Source organism: Capricornis sumatraensis, chromosome 16 (assembly GCF_032405125.1).
Source record: "Capricornis sumatraensis isolate serow.1 chromosome 16, serow.2, whole genome shotgun sequence".
Lineage (NCBI taxonomy): Eukaryota > Metazoa > Chordata > Mammalia > Artiodactyla > Bovidae > Capricornis > Capricornis sumatraensis.
The window spans coordinates 42,143,485-42,167,989 of NC_091084.1; the positions used below are offsets into that span (position 1 = coordinate 42,143,485).

The 24,505-nt window shown below is 42.4% G+C and overlaps 1 protein-coding gene across 1 annotated transcript in view; it reads right to left on the reverse strand.

Annotated features, from left to right (window-relative positions):
* PARVA (parvin alpha) overlaps positions 1-24,505 on the reverse strand; it is a 168,097-nt gene that overhangs the window by 34,797 nt on the left and 108,795 nt on the right. The window contains exons 5-9 of the mRNA XM_068989329.1: positions 16,029-16,169; positions 6,871-6,986; positions 3,331-3,389; positions 1,723-1,742; positions 125-186 (exon numbers count right to left, since the gene is read on the reverse strand). Of these exons, the coding sequence (XP_068845430.1) occupies positions 125-186; positions 1,723-1,742; positions 3,331-3,389; positions 6,871-6,986; positions 16,029-16,169 (398 nt within the window). The remainder of the gene's footprint in view (positions 1-124; positions 187-1,722; positions 1,743-3,330; positions 3,390-6,870; positions 6,987-16,028; positions 16,170-24,505) is intronic.

Here is a 24,505-nt window from a genome sequence, read left to right on the forward strand (position 1 = left end):
CATCTGGACATGACACCAGTTTCAGAAAGCTTGCAAGCTGCTGGGGGTGGCTTTTCCTGATGTCTTTTGAGGTCTCACTCCCCTTCCTCCCTCCCACCCTCCCTCTCAGGCACCTCTTTCCCACCTTTTTCACCACGTTGAGCTTGTCTGGTGCATGGTCGAACAAGGTGTCAAAAGCATCACGTTCTGAAAAAAAGAGAAAGCAAATAGAGCCCAGAGCTAGTGCCACCCCAGGTCCCAGGCACCAGCCTCTACAGACCAGTGGTCACCTCCAGGTGAGAATTCTCTGGGGGATAAACTGTGCTGGAAACTTGGGAAACTGGGCTTGGACAGAGGTCTGGGGTTGCTTCTTATCTTGGGGTCCTCTCCCCCTCTGTGTGTGTGTGAGCACGTGTGTCCACCCTCCACATCAACTCTCTTTAGGCTGGGTTTGGGGGGCTCTAGCAGGCAGTCTGGCTTGGAACTAGCCATTTCTCTTCACTATTTTGTATCCCTTGATACCATGATTTAGTCATGGTTCTAAAGTGTTTCTAAAGCTTTCTGAAAGCAGAATGTCATCCAAATATCAAATCACTTCACTCCCTAATTTTCAAAACCCAGACAGGCTTCCTGGTAGAGGGCAGACAGGCAGACTGGGAGCCACAGAGCTGCAGCACAGAAGCGGAGCTCCCCCTCCTGAGGGATCCGGTCACTCCAATCCTTTTAGCCTCGCCTTCCTCTTCTATAAAATGCGCACTGGACATGAAGCTCCCCTAGATGGGTTATGAGGATGAAAGACTAGAAAGTACATGCTCCTTAAACTCTGAAGTATCTGCTGATCTGAGTTATTATGTAGTATGATTAGAATATTTCAAAATAGTATCCACAGTGAATATAGAATCAGAGAAAATAGTGAAGCCATGCCCCCTGCAGGGATTTTCCTTGCTACAGCCCCTAGGTCCTCTGATCTGAGGGGTGAAATAGTGGAAGGAGGTACTTCCCTGGAGTCTAGTGGCTAAGATTCTGCTCCCAATGCAAGGGGCCTGGACTCAATCCCTGAACAGGGAACTAGATCCCACGTGCTGCAACTAACAGTTTGCATGCCACAACTAAATGATCCTGCATGCTGCAACTAAGACCCGAGGCAGCCAAATAAACAAGCAAAAAATAAATAGTAGGAAGAAAGAGTGGAGATGGATCTGCCACTGGGAATGGGGAGTTCCCAAGAGGAGCCCAGCCCTGGGAGGCTTGTGGTCCTGGGCTGCCTCTCCCACTCTCGCACCCACTCTTAATGATTAAATCCGAGAATGGGAATTGGGATCTTGGACATTCAGAGACCTTAGAAACAAACCCAAGGTTCTGGGAAATGGGAGAGGCAGGAGGTGTGATGAGCAAAGAGGCAGCTTCGAGAAGGGCTGGACAGAGTGGGGAGAGGGGGCTGTGCTGTGCGCATCACTTGCTCTACTTCCACACTATTCGCAGAGCAAGACTGCCCTGCGAGCGCCCAGGACCCACGCAGAAGCCCAGCAGTGCCGATGGTCTAGTGACCTGCAGGACTGCAGCTGTGGTTCCTTCTCTTCCCACCAGCGGCTGACCCTCCCTCCCCACCAGCCAGCCTGTCACCAGGCTGGCGCAGACAAACACACAGGAAGCAAGCTGAGTGCCTGTTCTTCCAGCTGCTGCTGAATTAACTGGACCCCACTGGCAGGCACCAGCACCAGAGGACAATCTTACGCAACTCACCATGCCTTCCAGAAAGAGCCCTGCGGGAAGAAGAGAAAAAACAGTGTGACTCTTCTCTCCTCACCTTTGGCTGCAGATCCCCCAAAGCTTCCTTCCTTGGCATCTTATTCTGCATTAAGTCTCCAACTATGGGTGGTCTTTACCACATTACCACTTCTTTTTCCCCTTTGCTTTACAGATATACTGGTGTTCACACAAAGCCTGGTATAAGTGATGCTTAAAGGACTTGCTTTAACTATATTTCTTGCTTTAAATAAACTCATACTATCGCTTACAATTGAGAAAGAATACTGGACTCAGAAATTCAGGATCCCCAACCATGTTTTAGGAGCAGGGCTCAGGGACCATCCCAATATGGCATTTCACTGCCCAGTTTGCTGAAGGCATTGGCTTGGGAAGGTAGGTTTGGCTCTCTCCCGTCCATCCTGTGATACCCACCAAGGCGCACCTGCCATTGACCTAGAATAGGTTTTCTCAAAGAGGGCAGGAATTGGAACGATACTCACAGCAGTGATGCAGCAAAGCAGTGAGAGCACAAGAATTAGGGACAGACCACTTAGCTTTAAGTCTTACAGAGCCATTTGCTTGCTGTGTGACCTTGGGCAAGCTACCAAACCTCTCTGGGCTCCAGGTTGCTTACTCTTAAAATGAAGATAACACGGTAAACAACTCAATCAGATGTTCTGAGCATTACATGATTTAATATATACAAATATTTTAGTATAATTTCTAGTATATACTAAATGCTCAATACATCTTTTTTCTCAATTCTTATTATGTTTATTCTAACTGTATATCTATCACCTATTAAGCAATGACTTGCAGGTAGTGTACTGGGAAGAATAATGAACTTAGTGTTCAAGTCAAGTAAACCAAGGATGGCTTCTCCTCCATCTTTGGGCTGTGAGGTTTTAGGGGGTATAATCATTGCTCCATGTGCCCCTGCCCTTTCCACTGGCTCGTCTTGTTTGAAGGAAAATAGAGGAAAGTTGGGAGAGCAGGAGAAGATACAAACAATTTTGCTGGTTTTGTGTGTGGCCAGGGCTCAGGCCTGCCCAGTGATCTCAGATCCCCCCACACCATCCCACTCTTTGTGCTTGAGAACAAAACTTATCTTTCTTATGACAAACCTCTTACATATTCGGATATTCCAGTTTCTGTGAATGTAAATTGAAAAAAAAAAAATCCACCACTGTAAGGTAGAGAGGGACTTTTTGGGTCATGGCACGTGACCATATAAATCAGATTCAGAAAAGGAAGAAAAACGTCCTTTTGAAGGTTAACAATTTAAATTCAATCCCATGTTTATGGCATGACGATTTCATGCTGGTTGGCTTTTTTGGGCACACTTTTTCCTGGAGTGCCACAAAATTAGAATTTTTCAATCACGGCTAATTCCCTCTCCCCACTTCCCCACCCAAGTTTGTACCTTAAGCATTGAGAGGCATGTTTTGAATGCATGGAAAAGGCTAAACTATAATCATTGGCTGAAGTCTAATCCCTCTTGCAATCCCAATAAATGAAAACTAAATATCAGCAAATGGATGAATTTCGGAGAAACATCTGTGTTCCATTACAGAATCGCTGGCAACAATGGTGTTGACATACTCTGTGTTACCAGTTATTTCCTCTTGGATTTGCCGAGACTGGAGGATTCCTTCTCGTTTCTGAAAACGGGGGTGGGTTGGGGAGGAGGAGAGAAAAATATGCTTTAGAAAAATACAAAAAACTGATTAACATTCCTGATACTGAGAAAGTTACTGGCATTTAAGAAATGAAGCCAGCGATGAGATACTGCTAGAAGTGAAACAAGGCCCCTGGTTTCCTGGGACTGGACTGTACCATTCATACTTAAGTGCAATTAGTGTTTATTCCAAACAAGTCGGCTGTTTCTTGGATGGCGACTCTTTTCTTTCTTTATTGGAAGACCTTCTGCTGGAAGCACACTGCCTCCTGGAGAAATCCACAGAAAACCAAATGGAAATGAAGGCCAGGGTGTGTCTGCCCTCCGGCTGGGGCCACAGGGGGAAGCAGAGAAACACATTTAACTGGCGGGTGGGGGGGTTGGGGTGGAGGAACTGAGGCCAACTTGGAGAAGTCAGAAGGAGAGTTTTTAAAAAGTGTTTAACTAGGGGAGCTTTTCAGTAAGTAGTACAGTCCTTAGGTAACTAGCTTATGCTCTGAGAAAAGGGTAAGGACTTTGTAAGTCCATCCACGCATCTATCTGCCCATCATCTGTCCACCCCCTGCCATCAACTTATCCTCTTTCTTCTCCATTTCATTAATCAGTGCCTTCTCCGCACAAGCCCCTCTGTTGGACTTATGACAGTTTCGGACCTCGAGGAACTTAAGAGTAAAATGGGGTAGATGAAAAGGTGAGCACGAAGGTTTTCCTCAAACAAGCTCCTGGTTTATGCCTCAGGACCCAGCTCAATTATCAGAGTAGGATTTTCTTTCCCTCTCAAATGTGCGGTGGATAAGCAATTACATGGTTGCCCCCTGCAGAGAGGAAGTGCTGAGAGCAGGACCAGAACAAGTGCTTTGAGCTGGGAGGGTCAGCCTAGGATGGGGCTGGACACAGATGAGAGCCCACTCTAGTGGGAGGAATGGCCCCCGCAAAAAAGGCAGAGTCGGGGGAGCAGAGGCACGATCAGAATGCTGTTCGGAGAGACAGAGGCTGCTACTAGTCAATTTTTAAAAAATCAATTTATTTGGCTACACCTGGTCTTAGTTGCAGCATGCAGGATCTAGTTCCCTGATCTGGGATCAAACCTGGTTCCCCTGTTTTGGGAGCGCAGAGTCTTAGCCCGTGGACCAAGAGAAGTCCCTACTGTTAGTCAATTGAGTGCTGGGCATGTGAGCTGCTAAAGCAGTGCTGGGGTTCAGGGAGATTTTCTGATGAAGGTGAGGAGAGAGATGCATTCATCAGGTCCTTACCCAATCAGTTACCAGACACTTGGAAGATAGTCTAGGCATGGCAAGAGGTTGTCAGAGCAAATCCATCTTCCACAAAGGCCAAGGTGTGTCAAGAAGGAGCCTCCAAGCTTTATTCTCTTAGCTAAAGCCCACCTTCTGACCCTCCTGTCCCAACTTTCACAACCTTTTCTTGGCATTCCCAATAGCCACAGAAACTAGCATCCTTACAAAATCCTTTTACAGAAGGAAAGGTAGAGCTGGGTAAAGGCCATGCCTGTATCTGGATTAGATTAAGAAGAATGAACTATCAAAGCAAAAAAGGAAGAAAAAAATGTAAAATTCCATTTAAAAAAGATCCAGTGAGGATAAACCAGGACTTTCTCCAAATTCAGCATCAACATATGTAACAATTTTCACATAGGACTAATAAGGCCATTCACAGACATCAAACCTCATCTCCAACAACAGACAGAATTAATAAATGCTTGTACATAGAATGGAAAAGAATTTTGGGTTCAGTGCCCCTCATAGCATCCTGATTCACTTCAAACCACTATTTGTTCCCTAAAGAACTAACCCTCTAGTTCAGTCAGCATCTTACAGCCATTTCTGAGTCATGCTTCTGTGCCTGTTTCACTTGATAAAGCAAAACACCCCATAAAACCTGACATGCCTTGATGCCATTTTACATAACACGTCCTCCTTTCTCCCTCGTGCTAAGGAAACGGCCTGCAGGAGAAATTAAACCAGTGACAGGCTTCTGATGGCTTATAACTGAGCTCAAAATAAGGCATGAGACACGGGCCTGCAGTGACCACTGTTTCACCCGCCATCCTCACAAATCCTGAATCATAGTTTTAAAAAATATAATGAAATGGATTCACACTTTATTGATTGGTAAAAAAAAATGACACAATAGAGATGGCCTGGATTCGCTAGGAAGATGCATATACCAGGAGGCTCTGGGCTGGCCGACATCCATAAAATCCTTCATGCCATGCTTGACACAGTTGAGAGCCCAGAAGTGAGGCCAATTAGTCCCTTTCAGTCAGCTGCATTCAGTGTCTGAACCACACATGTGTGCACTGACAATGGGCCTCTGATAGCCCTCTCCGCGGCTTAGGTAGTCCTGTCTCTGGGCAAGCAGGGCCAAGGTGTCATATTCCTATTATACCCCCTTAATGTTTGGCAAGTTAAGTACCCAGAAGGCATTAGAAAAAATACTTTTTCATTAGGGCACAGCTGAGTGGCACCCCCATGTCCGCCTTTCCTCCAGTTCACTTCTGATTCCTGAAAGCTTGGCCCAAAGAACTTTTGTCCAGGAAGCTGGCCTGGCCTGGCTTCTCAAGCAAAACCTACTGGCCCTCCAGGCTCTTCTTCACCAAGGGATGGCAGAGCCGCCAGACAGAACCCTGGATAACCTTGAATAACCAGGGAGTTGTTCATTAGGGATGTTCTCCCTTGCAGCATGTTTATTTGGAAAAGAACAGAAGCCAACAAAATGACGACCTTTTGCTCAACAGCATAAAGTTGGAAAATAAAATTGAATTTGAGTATCTAATGGGGTTAGGAGCAGAATGAGATAGTCATGGGGAGAGAGCATCCCCTCATTGTGGAAAGGACAGAGCCATGTGTAAATGGAAATTCCACATAATAATCTGCACAAGATGACTTGATACCCCAGCTGTGCTTCTCTGGGCAGGTGAAAAGCAGCAGTGCCCTCAGCACGGGCACGGCCTGTCAGGGTCTCTCTCAAACACACGTGTACACACGCACACGTGCCCTCACATGCACAGATACCTGCCTCTTCTCAATAACTGGTTGTTGAACCAAAAAATGACCCTCCATAGATTGCAGGACATACTTACACACATAGGAATATGTTCTCCTAATCCTACTACACAGACCTCACAAATACATACAGCACCCACCCTCAAATACATAACACCCAGGTACCTTCCTCACGAAAGCATGTAAACCCCAGGCACATGCCCCACATAAGGCTGTCCCGGACACAAGCACATGCTGTTCCACCCTTTGTATGTATATCGGAAATAAGCCCATACGCATCAGAAAGCTCACTGACATGCCTCCCAACACACAGCACACCCAGGCACACTCAGCACTCATTCAGTCCTCCTAGCAAGCTTCCCAGTGTGCCTGAGCTCACCCCGGAGCTCAGCCCCTGCACCCCTTTAAGGGCACTGATGTTTGTAGTGGTTTCTGACTTACCTGGACCACAACCACTTGGATGGAAACATGGTCAGGCAGTCGGATTGGTGCCCGGAAATACTGGGACAGAGCAACTAGCAGATGCAAGATGGCTACCAGGCTCTTGGCATGAACGGCTGAAATGAAAGATGATTTATAAATCAGAGAGTCTTCTTCCAGGTTCTAGGCAGATATAAACAGATATTCAAAACAAAGCAGTGCCACGTGGGGCTACTGCAGTCTGTGTCCTGGTCTTGTGAGGTGGTTCATGGCCATCAAACCTTATCTTCAGCTACATGCAGAAATAAATGCTTGTACACAAAGTGGAAAAGAAATCTGGGGTCAGTGGCCCCTCACCCAGCATCCTGATTCACTTTGATCCACAATCAATACTCCTTTCATCCCACCCCCAAGGGTCAGGGGACACCCGTAGTCATTGTAGGCCTCACCCTGGGCCCCCTCGGTTCTCAGCCAGATCCCACGGGTTTACTTCTTAGATCGTGTTATTCCTGGACTGCAGTGTAGTGCTTCTCCACTCTGACTGGGATCCCGGCAACCGCTGGAGCCTGAGCGCAGATCAGCGCGGCGCCACCTCCAGCTTCTTGCGCACTCTCTGCCAATGACCGTAAGCATGGCTGCTGTTTCCCCCTCCCTTCCCATCTGATGGGGAACTCTATGGGTTATCAGCCCTAATCTTGTTCCAAGGCTCTACACAAAGCAGGCTCCCAATCAGGGAACACGGAGTCAGGACACCAGGTGCCTTCCTTTGCCCAGGGCTTTAAGAGCCCCAGAGGAAGGCATGAGAGACACCCCAGGATTTTGTTGCTCTCTTGAGTGCCATGCATAGTCAGTGCAGGCAGTGCCCTTTGGGTCATAGCTGGGAGGGGGTGTTCATGCCCCAGCTGCCTTCTGTAGCTGAGCTGTGTGTGCTGGATGTTAAGCCGTGTATGCCAGAAAAGGCTGGGAAGCTACTGAGTTGTAGCTTTCTGAGATGAGAGGAAAAAAAGGGTTTGATGTCACGGGCACACAGGGTCAGGCCAACTGGAGCTTGTGTTCTGACCTGACAAACTACCATTCCCTTACTGAGTACACGGCCTTGGGTAAGCCATTCAAGGCCCCTGGGGTTCAACCTGCTCAACCTCACACGTGAGGATAACAATGCCTATGAAGAAATGCAGGTGGTAAGAATTTCCAGACATAACATAGGCAAAGCTCCTAGCACATAGCAATGCCTAGGAATGGTGGGTTTTGCGTGTGTGTGTAATAAAGTTTTATTAAAGTATAAAGGAGATAGAGAAAGCTTCTGACATAGACATCAGAAGGGGGCAGAAAGAATACCTGCCTGTTGGTCTTTAGCTGGATGTTATATAGTTACTAAGTAAAAAGTAAAACTAAAAAGTCGCTCAGTCATGTCCAACTCTTTGTGACCCTGTGGACTGTAGCCTACCAGGTTCCTCCGTCCATGGGATTCTCCAGGCAAGCATACTGGAGTGGGTTGCCATTTCCTTCTCCAGGGAGATTTTTTTATTATCACTTATGAGAAAGTGCCTGGCATCCAGACAACTAAACCACGTCAACTTTCTCCCCTTTCTTTCATGAAAGGAGAAAGTCTCCGGATACTTTACCTGCCTTCACAGGGAAAGTAAGTCCTACCAGCCTTATGGGTCTAATTACAGGGGCATTTAAGGAAGGAACAAGAAATGTCTATTTTGTGTAGTTAGTGAGTGTGAACTGGGCCCATTATTAGGGTGTCATTCTGTCTGCCCTGGGATCAACAAATCTGCTCTAACAGAAGCTTTGGGAAATCACCAAGAAAATGAAATGATTCAGACCATTCTTGGGAACTCATTAGAGTTTTCTGTTATCATTGCTGCTTCAAAGAAGGTTTTCCACTGACTCTGATGAACAGCAACTCAATACCACCACCATACAGCAGATAAACTGCTCCTAACGCATGGCCTTCCAGAAGGAGTTTTCAGCTTGGGGCCTTTGGCTTTGTCAACTAAGAATCCCCCAACATTTACAGCCTTAAAGAAGGCACCTGGGGGCTTCCCTGGTGGTCCAGTGGTAAAGAATTCATCTGCCAAGGCAGGTGGTACGGGTTTGAACCCTGATCGGGGAATGAAGATCCCATGTGCTATGAGGCAGCTGAGCCCACGCAGCAACGAGAGAGCCCAAGTACCACAGATGAGACCCAGTGTGGCCCACTCACCCTTTCAAAAAAGGGCAGCTGGCATGCGACAGACCCACTGACATGATGCACAAACGCAAAATCTGGGTTTGTTCTTCCAGTCAGAACTGACCACATCAGTCCCGTCACTGAGGCGTGTAAGGACATTTGCTCCCGCTACCCTTTTTTCATGATGCTGGAAAAGCTGTGGTCAGAGATTTCGTTCTCACACTCTGGTGATGCCGTATGCTACCTTGACTGTCTCGGTGAGCAAAGCAGAGCTGTGTTGTAGGCACACTCTTCCGATGAGTGCTCTGTCTTTCTGGGTGTACGTTCACGAGAAAAAACTATGTAGTTTCTCTCTCTCTCACATCACATACATGCTGTGTAAAAAGGATGTTAAATAATAAATGCTGGAGAGGGCATGGAGAAAGGGAATCCTCCTATCCTGTTGGTGGAAATGTAAACTGGTGCAGCTACCATGAAAAACAGTGTAAAAGTTCCTCAAAAATAAGAGTTAACACATGAACCAGCAATTCCATTCCTGGGCATATATCTGAACAAAATCATAATTCAGAAAGATACCTGCACCCTTATGTTCCTAGCAGACTATTTACAATAGCCAAGACAGGGAAACAACCTAAACGTCCATTGACAGATGAATGGATAAAGAAGATGTGGGAATATATAAATGGAATATTACTCAGCTATCAAAAAGGATGAAACAATCCCATTTGCAACAACATGGAAAGACCCAGAGAGTGTCATACTGAGTGAAGTAAGTCAGAGAAGGAGAAATATCATATGACACCCTTTAAAAGTGGAATCTAAAAAGAAATGATACAAATAAACTTACAAAACAGAAAGAGACTCAGAGACTTAGAAAATGAACTTATGGTTGCCAGAGGGAAGGGACGGTTAGGAAGTTTGGGAAGGTCATGAACACACTGCTATATTCAAAATGGACAACCAACAAGTACCTGTTGTACTGAACTTGGAACTCGACTCAATATTACGTGCCACCCTGCATATGAGGAGGTTTGGGGGAGAATGGATACATGTCTATGTATTGCTGAGTCCGTTTGCTGTTCACCTGATACTACAACATTGTTAATCGTCTATACCCCAATACAAAATTAAGTTTAAAGTTTGGGGGAAAAAAAGATATGGCATATTTACAGGATAGAATACTACTCAGCCACTAAAAAGAATGAAATAATGCCATTTGGATGGACCTAGAGATGATACACTTCCCTGGTGGCTCAGACGGTAAAGCGTCTGTCTACAATGCGGGGACCTGGGTTCAGTCCCTGGGTTGGGAAGACACCCTGGAGAAGGAAATGGCAATCCACTCCAGGACTATTGCCTGGAAAATCCCATAGACAGAGGAGTCTGGTAGGCTACAGTCCAGGGGGTCGCGAAGAGTCGGACGCAACTGAGCGACTTCACTATATCACTATCACTAGAGATGATCACACTAAGGGAAGCAAGCCTGACAGAGAAAGACAAAATATCACATGATATCATTTATATGTGGAGTCTAAAATATGACGCAGATGAACTTACCTACAAAACAGATTCACAGACACAGAGAACAGACTTGTGGCTGCCAGGGAGGAGGGTGGGTGAGGAAGGGATGGGCTGGGGGTTTGGGGTCAGCAGATTCAAAGTAGTATACATAGAATGGGTAAACAAGGCCTTCCTGCACAGCACAGGTAACTATATTCAATATCCTGTGATAAACCATAATGGTTAATTATCATGTAATATATTATCATTTTTTAAAAATCTGGGAAACGCATATCCAAATGTAAGAGGGTGGTTTAGACAAGCAGTCTAACTTCAATTTTTTTAAAAAAAGTAAGCAGAGAAATCCTTTGTTCCAAAAGTCATCAGGCAAAACTGATAAAAAGGAGTACAACTGCTCTGGTTCCTTTATCCTAACTACAGAGCTGCTTCTCTTCTCCTCAGTGGTGCCTGAGATTTTCCTTGCAAATCCCAAGGTTGGGACAAACATGATTTAATAGTCACTGCTTAAATAAATTATAGAACATCCACAAGATGAGATAGTTTGCATATATCGAAAATCACTGTTAAGACAAAGTAGACAGATGTAAATATTAAGAATATAATATTAAAGAGAACTAGAAATAAGGGAAATATACATTTATGGATTTATGCCTATAAATACACATATATTTGTACATACACACATACATACATGTATATAAATACACACACACACATATGCACACAAATAGAGACATACACACATGTGCTTGTTGCCAAGCCTTGGAAAGCGAAAAAAAAATGCTATAGCTGAAAGATTGATTCTTTTTTCCTGCTTCAAACGTTTCTTTAGAATAAAGACATGTTATCTTTTCAATTAAGAAAGCTTCTGACAACCTCTGTGTATCTGGGCACTCTCATTCTTTTATCTCCCAGCACATCTTCCGGGTGTCTTCTCCCTGACGCCGGGCAGAATGCAGGGCCGCTGTGGCCTGTGCTCCAGTCAGGGTGGAAACGTGCAGAATGACAGCAGGGCTGAGAAACCAAGACTCCACTGTATAAACTGGGCCCTGCAGACCCCAAGAGGGTCGCTCTAGGGCTGGGAAACTGTTTCAAGGGTGCTGCTGAGTGAGAAATAGTTCTCCAAACATGAATTGTGGTGGAAACAGAAATTGGTACAATTTGGGAGGAAGCAGTTTGACGGTATGTGTTAGGACCTTAAAATGTACATATCCTTTGGTTCTAAACTAACACTGCTGGGTTTTTATTCCTAAGAAGTAATTATATCTATGAGCAGACAGAACTCCTCAGGCTGTACTGATATTAGTGAGAAAATGTAAAAAAAATCTTAAAATCTGTCATTAGTTAAGTAAATTATGATATACCTAATCTATATCATATAATATTTTAAAAAGTGACATATAGAAGGATAATGATCTGTAAAGATAAACACTTTCTAAACACATATACAGGTTTATCTCATCTTCATAAAAATATATTTTATATGCAAAGTATATGCACACATTTTATTCATTTATTGATGTATTTAGTTCTTACAAACACACACACACAAACCTCGAAGGAACATCACAAGGCTGACAGTGCTTGTATCTGATGGACAGCTCTTGGGGGCAGTATGTGTGGCTCAGTACACAGGCGCAGCCAGACTCTCTGGGTCTCATCCTGGCTCCACCACTCACCCACCGTGTGACACTCCTTTAGCAAATAGTATAGTGCTTAGTATTGCCAATCATTTTTCCAGGCTTTAGGGATACAGCAGTAAAGGGACAAAAATCCTTGCCCTTGGGAAGTTTACATTCATTGTTTCTTAACCTCTCTATGCCTTAACTTTCCCATCTGTAAAATGGGGTCAGTAGAATCTTTACTTCAGATGGTTGAATAACGATTGCAAGGCTCAAAATATGTAAAGTGTTTAGATAAGTACAAGGCATACAGCACTATAAATATGTTAAATATGTTAGATGTTATTTAAGTGTCTTTTAACTGTATTTTCTAAATTTTCAATAATAAAAATTATTACTGTGAATTAAAAAAAAGAAAAGGAAGAATCCCCTAAAACCCTGGATCAAGGACCTTGGAAACTCAGTGCTGCCCCTGCCACCTTGATCCTGAGTGGAAAGATGACACAATGTCCTCAGAAAGAGCCAGGGAAGATAACCGAGAGAGGAGGGGTTAGAGCCTGCCCTGGGAGTCGTGCCCGCCACATTCCTTATCACAGAAAGCACTGCGGCCTGAAGCCCCAAGGCATCACAGGGAGCTGGTCCCTGAGATAATTATTCCCTCTGACCTAGTCATTCCTCTCAGTTCTGGAAAGCTATCTGATGAGAATAATTCAAGAGAAGCAAAGAGTCACAACCTAACATTTAACTCGGCACTATCTGATATTAGCAATAAGCTGGAAAACATTCTAAAAAAGATCAATGTCAACATAGGGTTTAAGTTAACTATGGGATACCTAGCCCAGGAAACAGAGCAGCTATCAAAAATTATAACTACAAAGACCACATGTGAATATAGAAGATGTGTATGATGTAATATTAAGAGAGGATAACAAAATGAGTTTGTACATGCCTTCATCAAGTAAAAATATGAAAAACTATGCATTGATGTGGATAGTAATGACAAAAAAATGAAAACAGCTAGATGAGGGTGGTAATAGATGTGATTATTTTACTTGTAGACATTTCCCTAGAAGAAATGAAAGTGAATGCGAACCCAAAACAAATCATTCAAAGCCATTGAAGACAAGGGTTCTGATGTGGCTTTAAAAAATTCCTATCTTCAACCAGGCAAAATGGTTTGTGGACGGGGAAGATGAAATGAGGAATGTTTCAGATCAAGGAAATGTCTTCCAGAAAGGGTTCTAGAAAGGTGGGAATATTGTGCCTTATTTAAATGAGGCCAGTATGGATGACAAGGAGAGAGGCTGAGACAGCATCAGATACATTTGCGGACAGAGAGGTAGGTGGGGGCTGGCCAGATGTTAAGGGTTGATTTGCTTACTCCAGCCTCAAATTCATCCTGGAGAAGGAAATGAAAACCCACTGGAGTCTTAGCCTCCAGTCCCCCTGAATGTGACCTTATTTGTAAAAATCAATGCAGATGTGATTATTTAAGATGAGGTCATGCTGGAATAGGGGGAGTCCCTAATCCAACATGACAAGTGTCCTTATCAAAAGAGAAAATTTGGACACAGAGATATGCATAGAAGGAAGACGATGTGAAGAAATACAGCAAGAAATCAGCCCTCTGTGAGCTCAGGAGAGAGACCTGTAACAGATCCTCCCCTTGCAGCTCTCAGAAAGAACCAAGATACCCACCCCTTGCTCTCAGACTTGCGGCCTCCAAAACTGGAAGCAAATAGATTTCTGTTGCCTAAAAACAAATGAAAGAAAACAATTCCACTTTCCTATTTTCCGAGTTGGAGTCCATGATACAGGAAAAGGAGTTTTGAAACAAGGTCCTACTATAGTAGGACAGGGAACTATAGTCAATATCCCGTGATAAATCATAATGAAAAATCATTTTTAAAAGAATGTATATATATTTATGTATAACTGAATCACTTTGCTGTACAGCAGAGATTAACACAACACTATAAACGAATTACGTTTCAATAAAAACAAAAAAAGAAAAGAGAGCTCCAGAGGGTTTCCTCGATATTTTACTCCTTCCCTGGTGGCTCAGACGGTACAGAAATTGCCTGCAATGCAGGAGACCTGGGTTCAATTCCTGGGTTGAGAAGATTCCCTGGAGAAGGGAATGGCAACTCCCTCTAGTATTCTGGCCTGGAGAATTCCATGGACAGAGGAGCCTGGTGGACTACAGTCCATGGGGTCGCAAAGAGTCGGAAAAGACTGAGCAACTAACAAATCACCTATACTTCAATTTAAAAAAAAAGAGGTAAAAGGTGTTTTGTGTTGCAGAGGTATATAGAGATGGTCCATTTTCAAAGGAGTAGGAAATAGGATCAAACAAAACTGACCAGAGGTCACCATCAGAGGGCTTTAATGCTTATTACTATTATGGATTTCAAGAATGCAGATACGTTACCCAAACTAGTGATCAGCTCCCTTTCCCTCCCCCGCTGAACATGATTAGCATTCCTGGGGCCTGGGGCAGCCTCTGGGGCTCACAGCCATGGCCTCCCCGCTCCCACCCTCAGGTATCTACTCTGCTCGGCAGAGGATGCCTTGTTCCCAGTGCTGTGTGCTGCTCCAGGCAGCTTATCATGCCTGCAAGCAAAGGTGCAGTTATGCTGAAGGAGGTACTTGGCATCTTTCTCCAATGTCGGATATTAGGAACCCGCTAAAGAGATTGCCAGTGGCAGCTACTATGTCTCTGACTTGGAGAGGTGAAGATTCCCCTTACTTTCTCAGGTCTAAAAGGTGGTTTTTTGGGGTGGGGTGGGGTGGGGAGGAGACGTCCATTTTAAGTAGTATACATCAGGGCTTCCCTGGTGGTCCAGCGGTTTAGGAATCAGGCCGCAATGCAAGGGACGTGGGTTTGATCGTTGGTCTGGGAGGATTCCACATACTGTGGAGCAACTAAGTCCATGTACCACGACTACTAAGGCTGCACTCTGGAGCCCACGCACCAGAACTACTGAAGCCCGGTGCCTAGAGCCTGTGCTCTGCAACGAGAGAAGCCACCGCAGTGAGATGCCCGCTCACCGCATATAGAGACGGCTCGTGTGCAGCAACAAAGGCCCAGTGCAGCCACAAAAAAAAATTTTTGTAAGTTGTATACATCAGATGCAATAAGATATAATACTCAATCTCTTAATACTTAAAAGGCAAAACCTACAATCTAAGTCATTTTATTCATCTAAATGCATATTTTTATTCTATCACAAAGAACAAAACAATGTTGGGCTCCCGATAGGAAGACGTGTTGTTGCTACTGGATTCGCTCAAATCTATTGATCTCATGTTGACTGATATGGACTCAATTAGGTCCATATTAGACAGCCAGGCCCTTGAAGCAGCAAGAGAATGAACCATTTATAGTCTCTGAGATCCTTGAGCTACACTTGCATGAAAACCTGAATTTTAAAATCCTATTCCAGTACCTATGCTCTCAACCATATCTTTGCTCCCTCTGGACAGTATGGGGGTGAGAGGAAGGGGGTGGGCGTTGGAATAGAGCCAAGTCCCTGCTCCCTGCTTCTCAGCTGCTCAAACTAGGGATCTCCACTTTCCAGAGCTTTGACAGGCTGGAGACAGTTTTCTCAAAAGGGTGTGCTGGGACTCAGAAGTAGCTCAATGAACAGGAGTTCCCTTCCCAACAGTCTACATGAGGTTTCTACAGAACACCTTCCTCAGCTTCCTTTGGATGAGGGTGATGAGCTTGCATTTTAAGGAAAGGCACATCTCGCTCAGAGATATATGGGTTTGCACCCACCCAGCTTATGATGCAACCTCCTGGGGAAACCCCACAGGTGTCCTGTAACAATCCCACTTCCCTCCACAAAACTCACTGTCTACATTCCACTTGATGCTCCGAGGAGGAAGTTTCAGGGTTTCATTGATCTTCTCCAGGACAGTCTGCAGCTTTTGCTTCTGGGCAATCTCTGACTGGGTGACCTCAGCGACGTTCAGCTTCTCACTCTCGAGTTTTTCTGGGGCGACAAGGGAAAGAGAACAGCTATTACTTTTGCTACACACCACCCTAAGCCACGTACTCACACCTTCACTCATTCACTCACTCACCAAATACACACTGAGCACCTAGTAAGAGAGGGTTGCTGCGGTCCCTTCCTCAGCTGATGGTGGCACTGTGGTGCTCATATGTATTGTGAAGACCTAGGGAATGTGTCTTGAAACCCCAAAATGATAAGGCCTTAGGACCATGAGTGAGTGAGTGAAGGTCACTCAGTCGTGTCTGACTCTTTGTGACCCCATGGACTATATACATATACAGTCCATGGAATTCTCCAGGCCAGAATCCTGGGGTGGGTAGCCTTTCCCTTCTCCAGGGAATCCAGGACCATAGGTGGGCATTTAACCCAGTTTATTATATTTGAGCTATTTTACTGGGGTTTACCCTCTTTTTTCATGTCTGCCTTCTTCTCCAAGGACATTCCTGTGCCCTGACTGGAAAGCCTTCCGTGCTTCCCCTGGGCAGTGGTCAAGTCCTAATTCAAGGTGTTTTGAATACTCTCATAGTGTAGTACAATATGAACCATATTTATATCTCAAGAACCTTCTTTCCTTTTAAACCCACTTGGAAGATAACTAATTTGATGTGTCCTATTTAATCAACTCTAACGCACACATCCTTTCACATTTTAACATCCCTGAAATCAGGCTGTCTTAAAACTGATGGGATCCTACAACTGCTGACAGCCAGATGGAAGCTATAAGAGCTACCACTGCTTCTGTGTGGATGAACTTGGTCATAACTCTTCACAGTGTGGTCACCTCCACGTCTCAGTAGGCCTACAAGATGCTGTATCGCAGAAATTAACACAACACTGTAAATCAACTATCCTTCAGTAAATTTAAAGAAAGCCTACATAAGCAATTTCAAAAAGTAGAACATAAAAATTCCAAGTCACAAGAAAGCATCAGGTAATAGTCTAATTGAAGGCTTTTTCCTCTTTGAGTGGAGCTTATCCTGGTATGTTTTAAAATCAGTCGTTTGGGTATGCAATGACATAACCCCTTAATACTTACAGGCAAAAAAAAAAGTCAATTTATTAATGTAAATTTATATTTCTATCTTAAGGAACAATTTTGGATTCCTTAATGGGAAATATGTTGTCTGCTATTGGATTCACCTAATCCACTCTCCGCAACCTATTGGAGGATTGACAGGACTTTCTGAAGCATGTTTAAAATGTCTTTTCTCCTCATTTTTTAGGCATGCCATACAAACTAATGAAACTTCACCATACATCAATGGTCTCCATATAGCTTACATTATCTTATTTCTCAGTAGTTGTAGCTTATCCAAGTCAAATGTCTCTTGAGTAATTTTTGAAGACAAAATTGCCCAGTAGAAAATGGGTTATGGAAAAGCCTGAATGAACTTTTTTTGGCCAACCCAATATATAACAGATCTTATTCAATCATTCCCCTGTAGATACACAGTCAGGTTATATTGTACTTTTCCCCCATTTGTAATAAAGTTACAGTAAACATCCTGTGTGTGTGTGTGTATGTATATATGTATTACCAACTGATTATTACTGGTAAAAATAAAAGTTATTGTCTTACAAATTTTCTTCTTGAATACAGTCATCTTACCAAATTCCTGTATTATTCTTTGAGTTTTTAGTATTCTCTAGGCATACAAATAACATAAAACATTACTGTCCCTATTTTGCAAGCTTATGTCACTTATTTCAATTTTATGACATTTTAAGATAGATTTCTTTGAGAGTCTCTTCTACTGTTTCTACCCTTCATATTATTTTAAAAATATTCAACCCTTAAAATTTAAGAGATCTACTCAAATAGTCCTACAGTTAAATAACGTCATTCAGTGTTACTAAATTCTTTTTAAAGTCTTCTAGTTTTTTTTTCCCCCTTTATTCAGCTAATTTCAGCTAGTTCTATGAACATTTTCCATTACCAAATTTTTATTCTTCCAGGAAATTGTTTCTCTCATGTTTTTATAGTTCTGAAAATTGTTCATCATTAGTTTAACTTGTTGTAAAGTAGTAGGCATGATTTTGAAATAGGATGCTATTTAGAAAATTTTCTCAGATAGGATTATATTGTAACTCTTTCAGTTGTTTTTGAAGTTAGCATCCAAATAGGCTTTTGCAGAGGTTATTTATAGAAAACAATGAAACAGTATTCAAAAAGTTCTCAAATATTAAAACAGGGCAGAATAAACTCAAGTATTCTGAATGGTTGTCATTCAGAATTGTTAGATATTCTAACAAACACAGTCGCCACATATATCATATTATATAAGTGTAACCACCCTTTCAAAGAATTAGAATACATAAACTACTCCTTCCAATATGAACAATTCCTAAGTTATTATATTTTTGTTTCCAAAAACATGGAGAGGGTTAGTTTAAAAAAGTTTTCTTTATTGTATCATGGTCAAAGAATTTGGTCTGTATAATTTACTGAGGCTTTATGGACATAGTCAAATTTTGCAAGTGTTCCATGCAGTTGAAAAGAATGAAAATACTCATTTGGAGGTGTTGCTGGTCACTTAGATTGTCTAGCTCTTCTCTAGTTTTATGAACTTTTTCTTAATGTGTTATTAGAAGATATATGTTAATGGTAGATTTGTCAAGTTCTTGTAATTCTGACCAACATTTAAAATGTTTTATATAGTAACATTTAATGCATAAAAGTGTTTTAGTTTAAAATGTCCTTATTTCCTAGTAATGTTAGTCTCATTAATAATGTAGAGACTCTCCACAGCAATGTTTTTCTCCTTAGTCTATTTCATATTAAAATAGTTACCCCAGCTTTCCTTTAATTAGTATTGGCTAGTAGATACAATTGTTTCCATTTTTTTTTCAACCCTTCTGTATCCTCATATATTAAAGACTATGTTTAGTAAACAGCATATAGAAAGATTTTTTGTTATCTAGGCTGACAATCTTTTAAAAGGATAAAGCCAATTTACATTGATTGGGTTTACAAATATACTTGGATTCAGTTGTATCAGCTTATTTTGAACTTTCTGTTACTCTATTTTTCTGATTCTTTATGTTCCCCTTTCATCCTTGTTGTCTTTCAGATTAGGGCTTCTATTCCCTCTTACTTTCTCCTTAGTAAAAGTAGGGAGGCCATATACTCTGATTATTTTAGTGGTTTCCTTAGAACTTTTATCATGTGTATTTAACTTGCAGTCTTATGCTGATTAGTCTCTTTATCCACGTACTGAATAATACAAGGACCTCAGCACACTAACTGATCACTCTTCCTGACTTAAGTGCTAGGATTAAGTGTCTGGGATTCTGATTCTACTGTCTCTTCATTTTTTGTTGCATTTCATATCTTTTCTGGGGGTGCATTTTCCTTCTTTGTGGAGAACACTCTAGACATTCCTTTGAGTGAGGGTCTGTTGGTAGTAAACCCTCTCACTTCATGTTGTTTAAAATGCCTTAATTTTCTCCCCACTTTTAAAAGTTTTTTTTTTTTTTTTCTGGATGTAAACCTGTAAGTTAACAATACTTTTCCACACTTTGAAATTTTCATTCCAATAATCTTGGGATTTTATTGTTCCTGATAAAAGACAGCTTTCAGTCTGTTGTTACAGGTAATCTCTTTTTTTCTCTTTGCTTTTGATCTTTTCTTTGCCTTCAGTGTTCTTAGGTTTCATTATGAAGATTTTGGCTTGTTTGCCCTGTTTGGGATACTCTAAGATTCCTGAATCTAGACTTCATATCTTCTATCAGTTCTGAAATTTTTAATTCATTATGTCTCTAATTATTATCTATACACCATTCTCTCTGTTTTCTCCTGCTAGAATTCCAATTAGCCATGTGTTGGATTTTCCTAATCTCTGTTTTTAATTCTCATTTTCCACTCCATTGTCTTTCTCACGTTGCATTCAGGGTAATTTCTTCAGTGCCATATTCCAGTTCGTCAATTCCTAATCAGCTATGTCTAATCCACTGAAGCTTCTAATTACATTAGTCCATTTTTTTCCCATTTCTAGAAGTTCTATTTAGTTCTCGTTCATAGTTTGCTTGTTCAATTTTGATAGCTATTTGTGCTTTTATCATCCTTTCAATAGTCTTAAAACTTTTGACATATTAAATGTATTTTATATTCCATAACTGATCAATTGCTCATATCTATAGCAGAGTACATTATAAGAAATGCCAGACTGGAAGAAACACAAGCTGGAATCAAGATTGCCAGGAGAAATATTAATAACCTCAGATATGCAGATGACACCACCCTTACGGCAGAAAGTGAAGAGGAACTAAAAAGCCTCTTGGTGAAAGTGAAAGAGGAGAGTGAAAAAGTTGGCTTAAACCTCAACATTCAGAAAACGAAGATCATGGCATCTGGTCCCATCATTTCATGGGAAATAGATGGGGAAACAGTGGAAACAGTGTGAGACTTTATTTTGGGGGGCTCCAAAATCACTGCAGATGGTGACTGCAGCCATGAAATTAAAAGACGCTTACTCATTGGAAGAAAAGTTATGACCAACCTAGATAGCATATTCAAAAGCAGAGACATTACTTTGCCAACTAAGGTCCATCTAGTCAAGGCTATGGTTTTTCCTGTGGTCATGTATGGATATGAGAGTTGGATTGTGAAGAAGGCTGAGCGCCAAAGAATTGATGCTTTGAACTGTGGTGTTGGAGAAGACTCTTGAGAGTCCCTTGGACTGCAAGGAGATCCAACCAATCCATTTTGAAGGAGATCAGCTCTGGGATTTCTTTGGAGGGAATGATGCTAAAGCTGAAACTCCAGTACTTTGGCCACCTCATGCGAAGAGTTGACTCAGTGGAAAAAAACTCTGATGCTGGGAGGGACTGGGGGCAGGAGGAGAGGGGGATGACAGAGGATGAGATGGCTGGATGGCATTACTGACTCAATGGACGTGAGTCTGAGTGAACTCCAGGAGTTGGTGATGGACAGGGAGGCCTGGCGTGCTGCGATTCATGGGGTTGCAAAGAGTCAGACACAACTGAGCAACCGAACTGAACTGATAGCATTTGTGGGATGAATCTGTAGTTTATTGTTTTGGCTGATGCTGTCATACTGGCTTACTTTCATGTGTTTGGTGATGTCTGATTTTGAGCTCATTTACCTTGGAATTTTATCTCTAGGAATGTTTTGTAGCCTGGAATTAATGTTCATCCTTTTAAAGAGGCATATGTTTGTTCCTGCCTTGGGAAGCACAAAAAACTTGGAACAAGTTTTAAGTACATTTTCAGCTTGGGGCATTTAAAACCACATAAGTACTGTGAATTCTAGTCCAAAATTTGTGAGTACAGACATTTGATGATTAGGAATTATCAGTGCAGTCTTCTTTCTTGTGTCCTATTCATGTCCAAGGCTGAGATAGACATTTATCCTTACTTACCCTCTCTGTGGGACAAGATTTTCTATTTCACCCACTGAAAGTGTCACACTTCAGAAACCCTGGTGTATACTCAGGAGTATCTGATCCAATTCCCCTTCCTTTCAGGCTTCAGGCTTTCTCTCTTGACCCTGTAAGTGTGAGTCATTAAACCTCAGGCTAATTACTGTTTAGAAATTAACACTTATTTTACTGGATTTACACTTCCTTGTTGTTCTTGGCATCAGCAGGATTTCATTCCTTTCCAGTTAAGCCATACAATACAAAAAAAGTGTGTTTTTTAAGGTTTATATTAAAGTATGCAGGCCAAGAAGATTTGCTTCAACATTTAGTGAGCCATAATGTTCAACCTGAAAACCTATTTCCTTATCTTATTACATTAGCTTGTATATCCAAAACACTTATAATGGTGGTAATAGCTACCCTCTCTGACTTGTTCCTCATGCCATGCCTTTGATATTTCACTATGTAATGTGTTCACTGTTAAGTTTTGTATAAATGGTCTTTATCATATTTAGGTAGTTTCCTTCTCTTCCTGTTATACTTGGGATAGCTGTCAAAATGTATGAAGCATTATTATTTGACATCTACTGATAGATTTAGTTTTGCTATTGAAATTTACATATGTACTTAAAAATTGAGAATATACAAACCTGGACAAAATTCAGGCTGTGAAAATTAAGTCCCCTCTTCCCTCTGCTGTCCCAAATTTCCCAGTTCCATGCTATAGGAGAGCTTTTGTGACTCACCAGATATATTCTCTACATACTCAAATATTAGATGTGTCTCAATGCACAGAAACACTGACACAATACTTCTGCCATACTACAACAACCATACTATTTTTTTTACTTAGTGAGACACTCTGGAGAGCTTCTCTACTCTTATAAATAAAAGAATAAGAATAAAAAGACTTTCATCCAGCTTTTGAGTTTTTCAGAGACCAGAAAATGTCCCATCCAATTTAAGAATAGCAGTATACATTATCTTCAATCATCTTAGAATCAATGACTATCATAGCAACAGCTAGGGCAGTGCTATTCAAAAGAAATTTCTTGATGGAAATGCTCATTTCTGCACTATTCAGTATGGTAGCCACTAGACATATTTGGCGAGGGAGCATTTGAAATGGAGTTGGTGTGACTAAGTAAACGAATTTTTAATTTTAATTTCTTTTAATAACTACATGTGGTTACTACTACTACTACTACTACTACTACTAAGTCGCTTCAGTCGTGTCCGACTCTGTGCGGCCCCATAGATGGCAGCCCACCAGGCTCCCCCGTCTCTGGGATTCTCCAGGCAAGAACACTGGAGTGGGTTGCCATTTCCTTCTCCAATGCATGAAAGTAAAAAGTGAAAGTGAAGTCGCTCAGTAGTGTGCAACTGTTAGCGACCCCATGGACTGCAGCCTACGAGGCTCCTCCATCCATGGGATTTTTCAGGCAAGAGTACTGGAGTGGGGTGCCATTGCCTTCTCCGACATGTGGTTAGTGGGTACTATATTGAATAGCTCTACTGTAAAGCTGTACAGGTCATCTTCCTGGTTTTACAGAAGAGTGACCCGAGTTGCAGAGGAATGTTTTCGTGGCAGAACCAGGATTGGAACTCTGATCGATCTTGCTTTTCATTACTCTTTCAATTTTAGCATAGCTACTACTTCAGCCTAAGTACTTTTTTGGATGTGGGGAAGAGATTCTCAAAACCAATATGACCAAACCCTTCAAGATGCCGTTCCTCCTGGGACTCGTGGAATCATCCCTATTTAACACTCACCATTTAGAGTATAGCATCTTTGACTCAATGGACATGCATTTGAGCAAACTCTGTGAGACAGTGGAGGACAGGGGAGCCTGGTGTGCTGCAGTCCAAGGGGTTGCAAAAAGGTGGACATGACTTAGTGGCTAAACAACAACAATGTAGAGTCAGCCTACTCTAAATTCGGCTGCTCATTCTACACACCACTAGGTTCTCTTAAGAGATGGGAATACCAGACCATACTACCTGCCTCCTGAGAAAACCGTATGAAGAGCAAGAAGGAATAGTTAGAACTGGACATGGAGCAATGGACTGGTTCAAAATTGAGAAGACAGTATGTCAAGGCTGTATATTGTCACCCTGTTTATTTAACTTCTATGCAGAGTACATCATGAGAAACGCTGAGGTGGAAGAAGCACAAGCTGGAATCAAGGTTTCTGGGAGAAATATCAATAACCTCAGATATACAGATGACACCACCCTTATGGCAGAAAGTGAAGAAGAACTAAAGAGCCTCTTGATGAAAGTGAAAGAGGAGAGTGAAAAAGTTGGCTTAAAGTTCAACATTCAGAAAACTAAGATCATGACATCCGGTTCCACCACTTCATGGCAAATAGTTGGGGAAACAGTGGAAACAGTGGCTGACTTTATTTTTGGGGGCTCCAAAATCACTGTAGATGGTGACTGCAGCCATGAAATTAAAAGACGCTTACTCCTTGTAAGGAAAGTTATGACTAACCTAGACAACATATTAAAAAGCAGAGACATTATTTTGCCAACAAAGCTCTGTCTAGTCAAGGCTACGGTTTTTCCAGTAGTCATGTATGGATGTGAGAGTTGGACTGTAAAGAAAGCTGAGTGCCAAAGAATTGATGCTTTCGGACTGTGGTGTTGGAAAAGACTCTTGAGAGTCCCCTGGACTGTGAGGAGCTCCAACCAGTCCATCCTAAAGGATATCAGTCCTAGGTGTTCTTTGGAAGGACTGATGTTGAAGCTGAAACTCTAATACTTTGGCCACATGATGCAAAGAGCTGACTCATTGGAAAGACCCTGATGCTGGGAGGGATTGGGGGCAGGAGGAGAAGGGGATGACAGAGGATGAGATGGTTGGATGGCATCACTGACTCAATAGACATGAGTTTGGGTAAACTCCAGGAGTTGAGGGACAGGGAGGCCTGG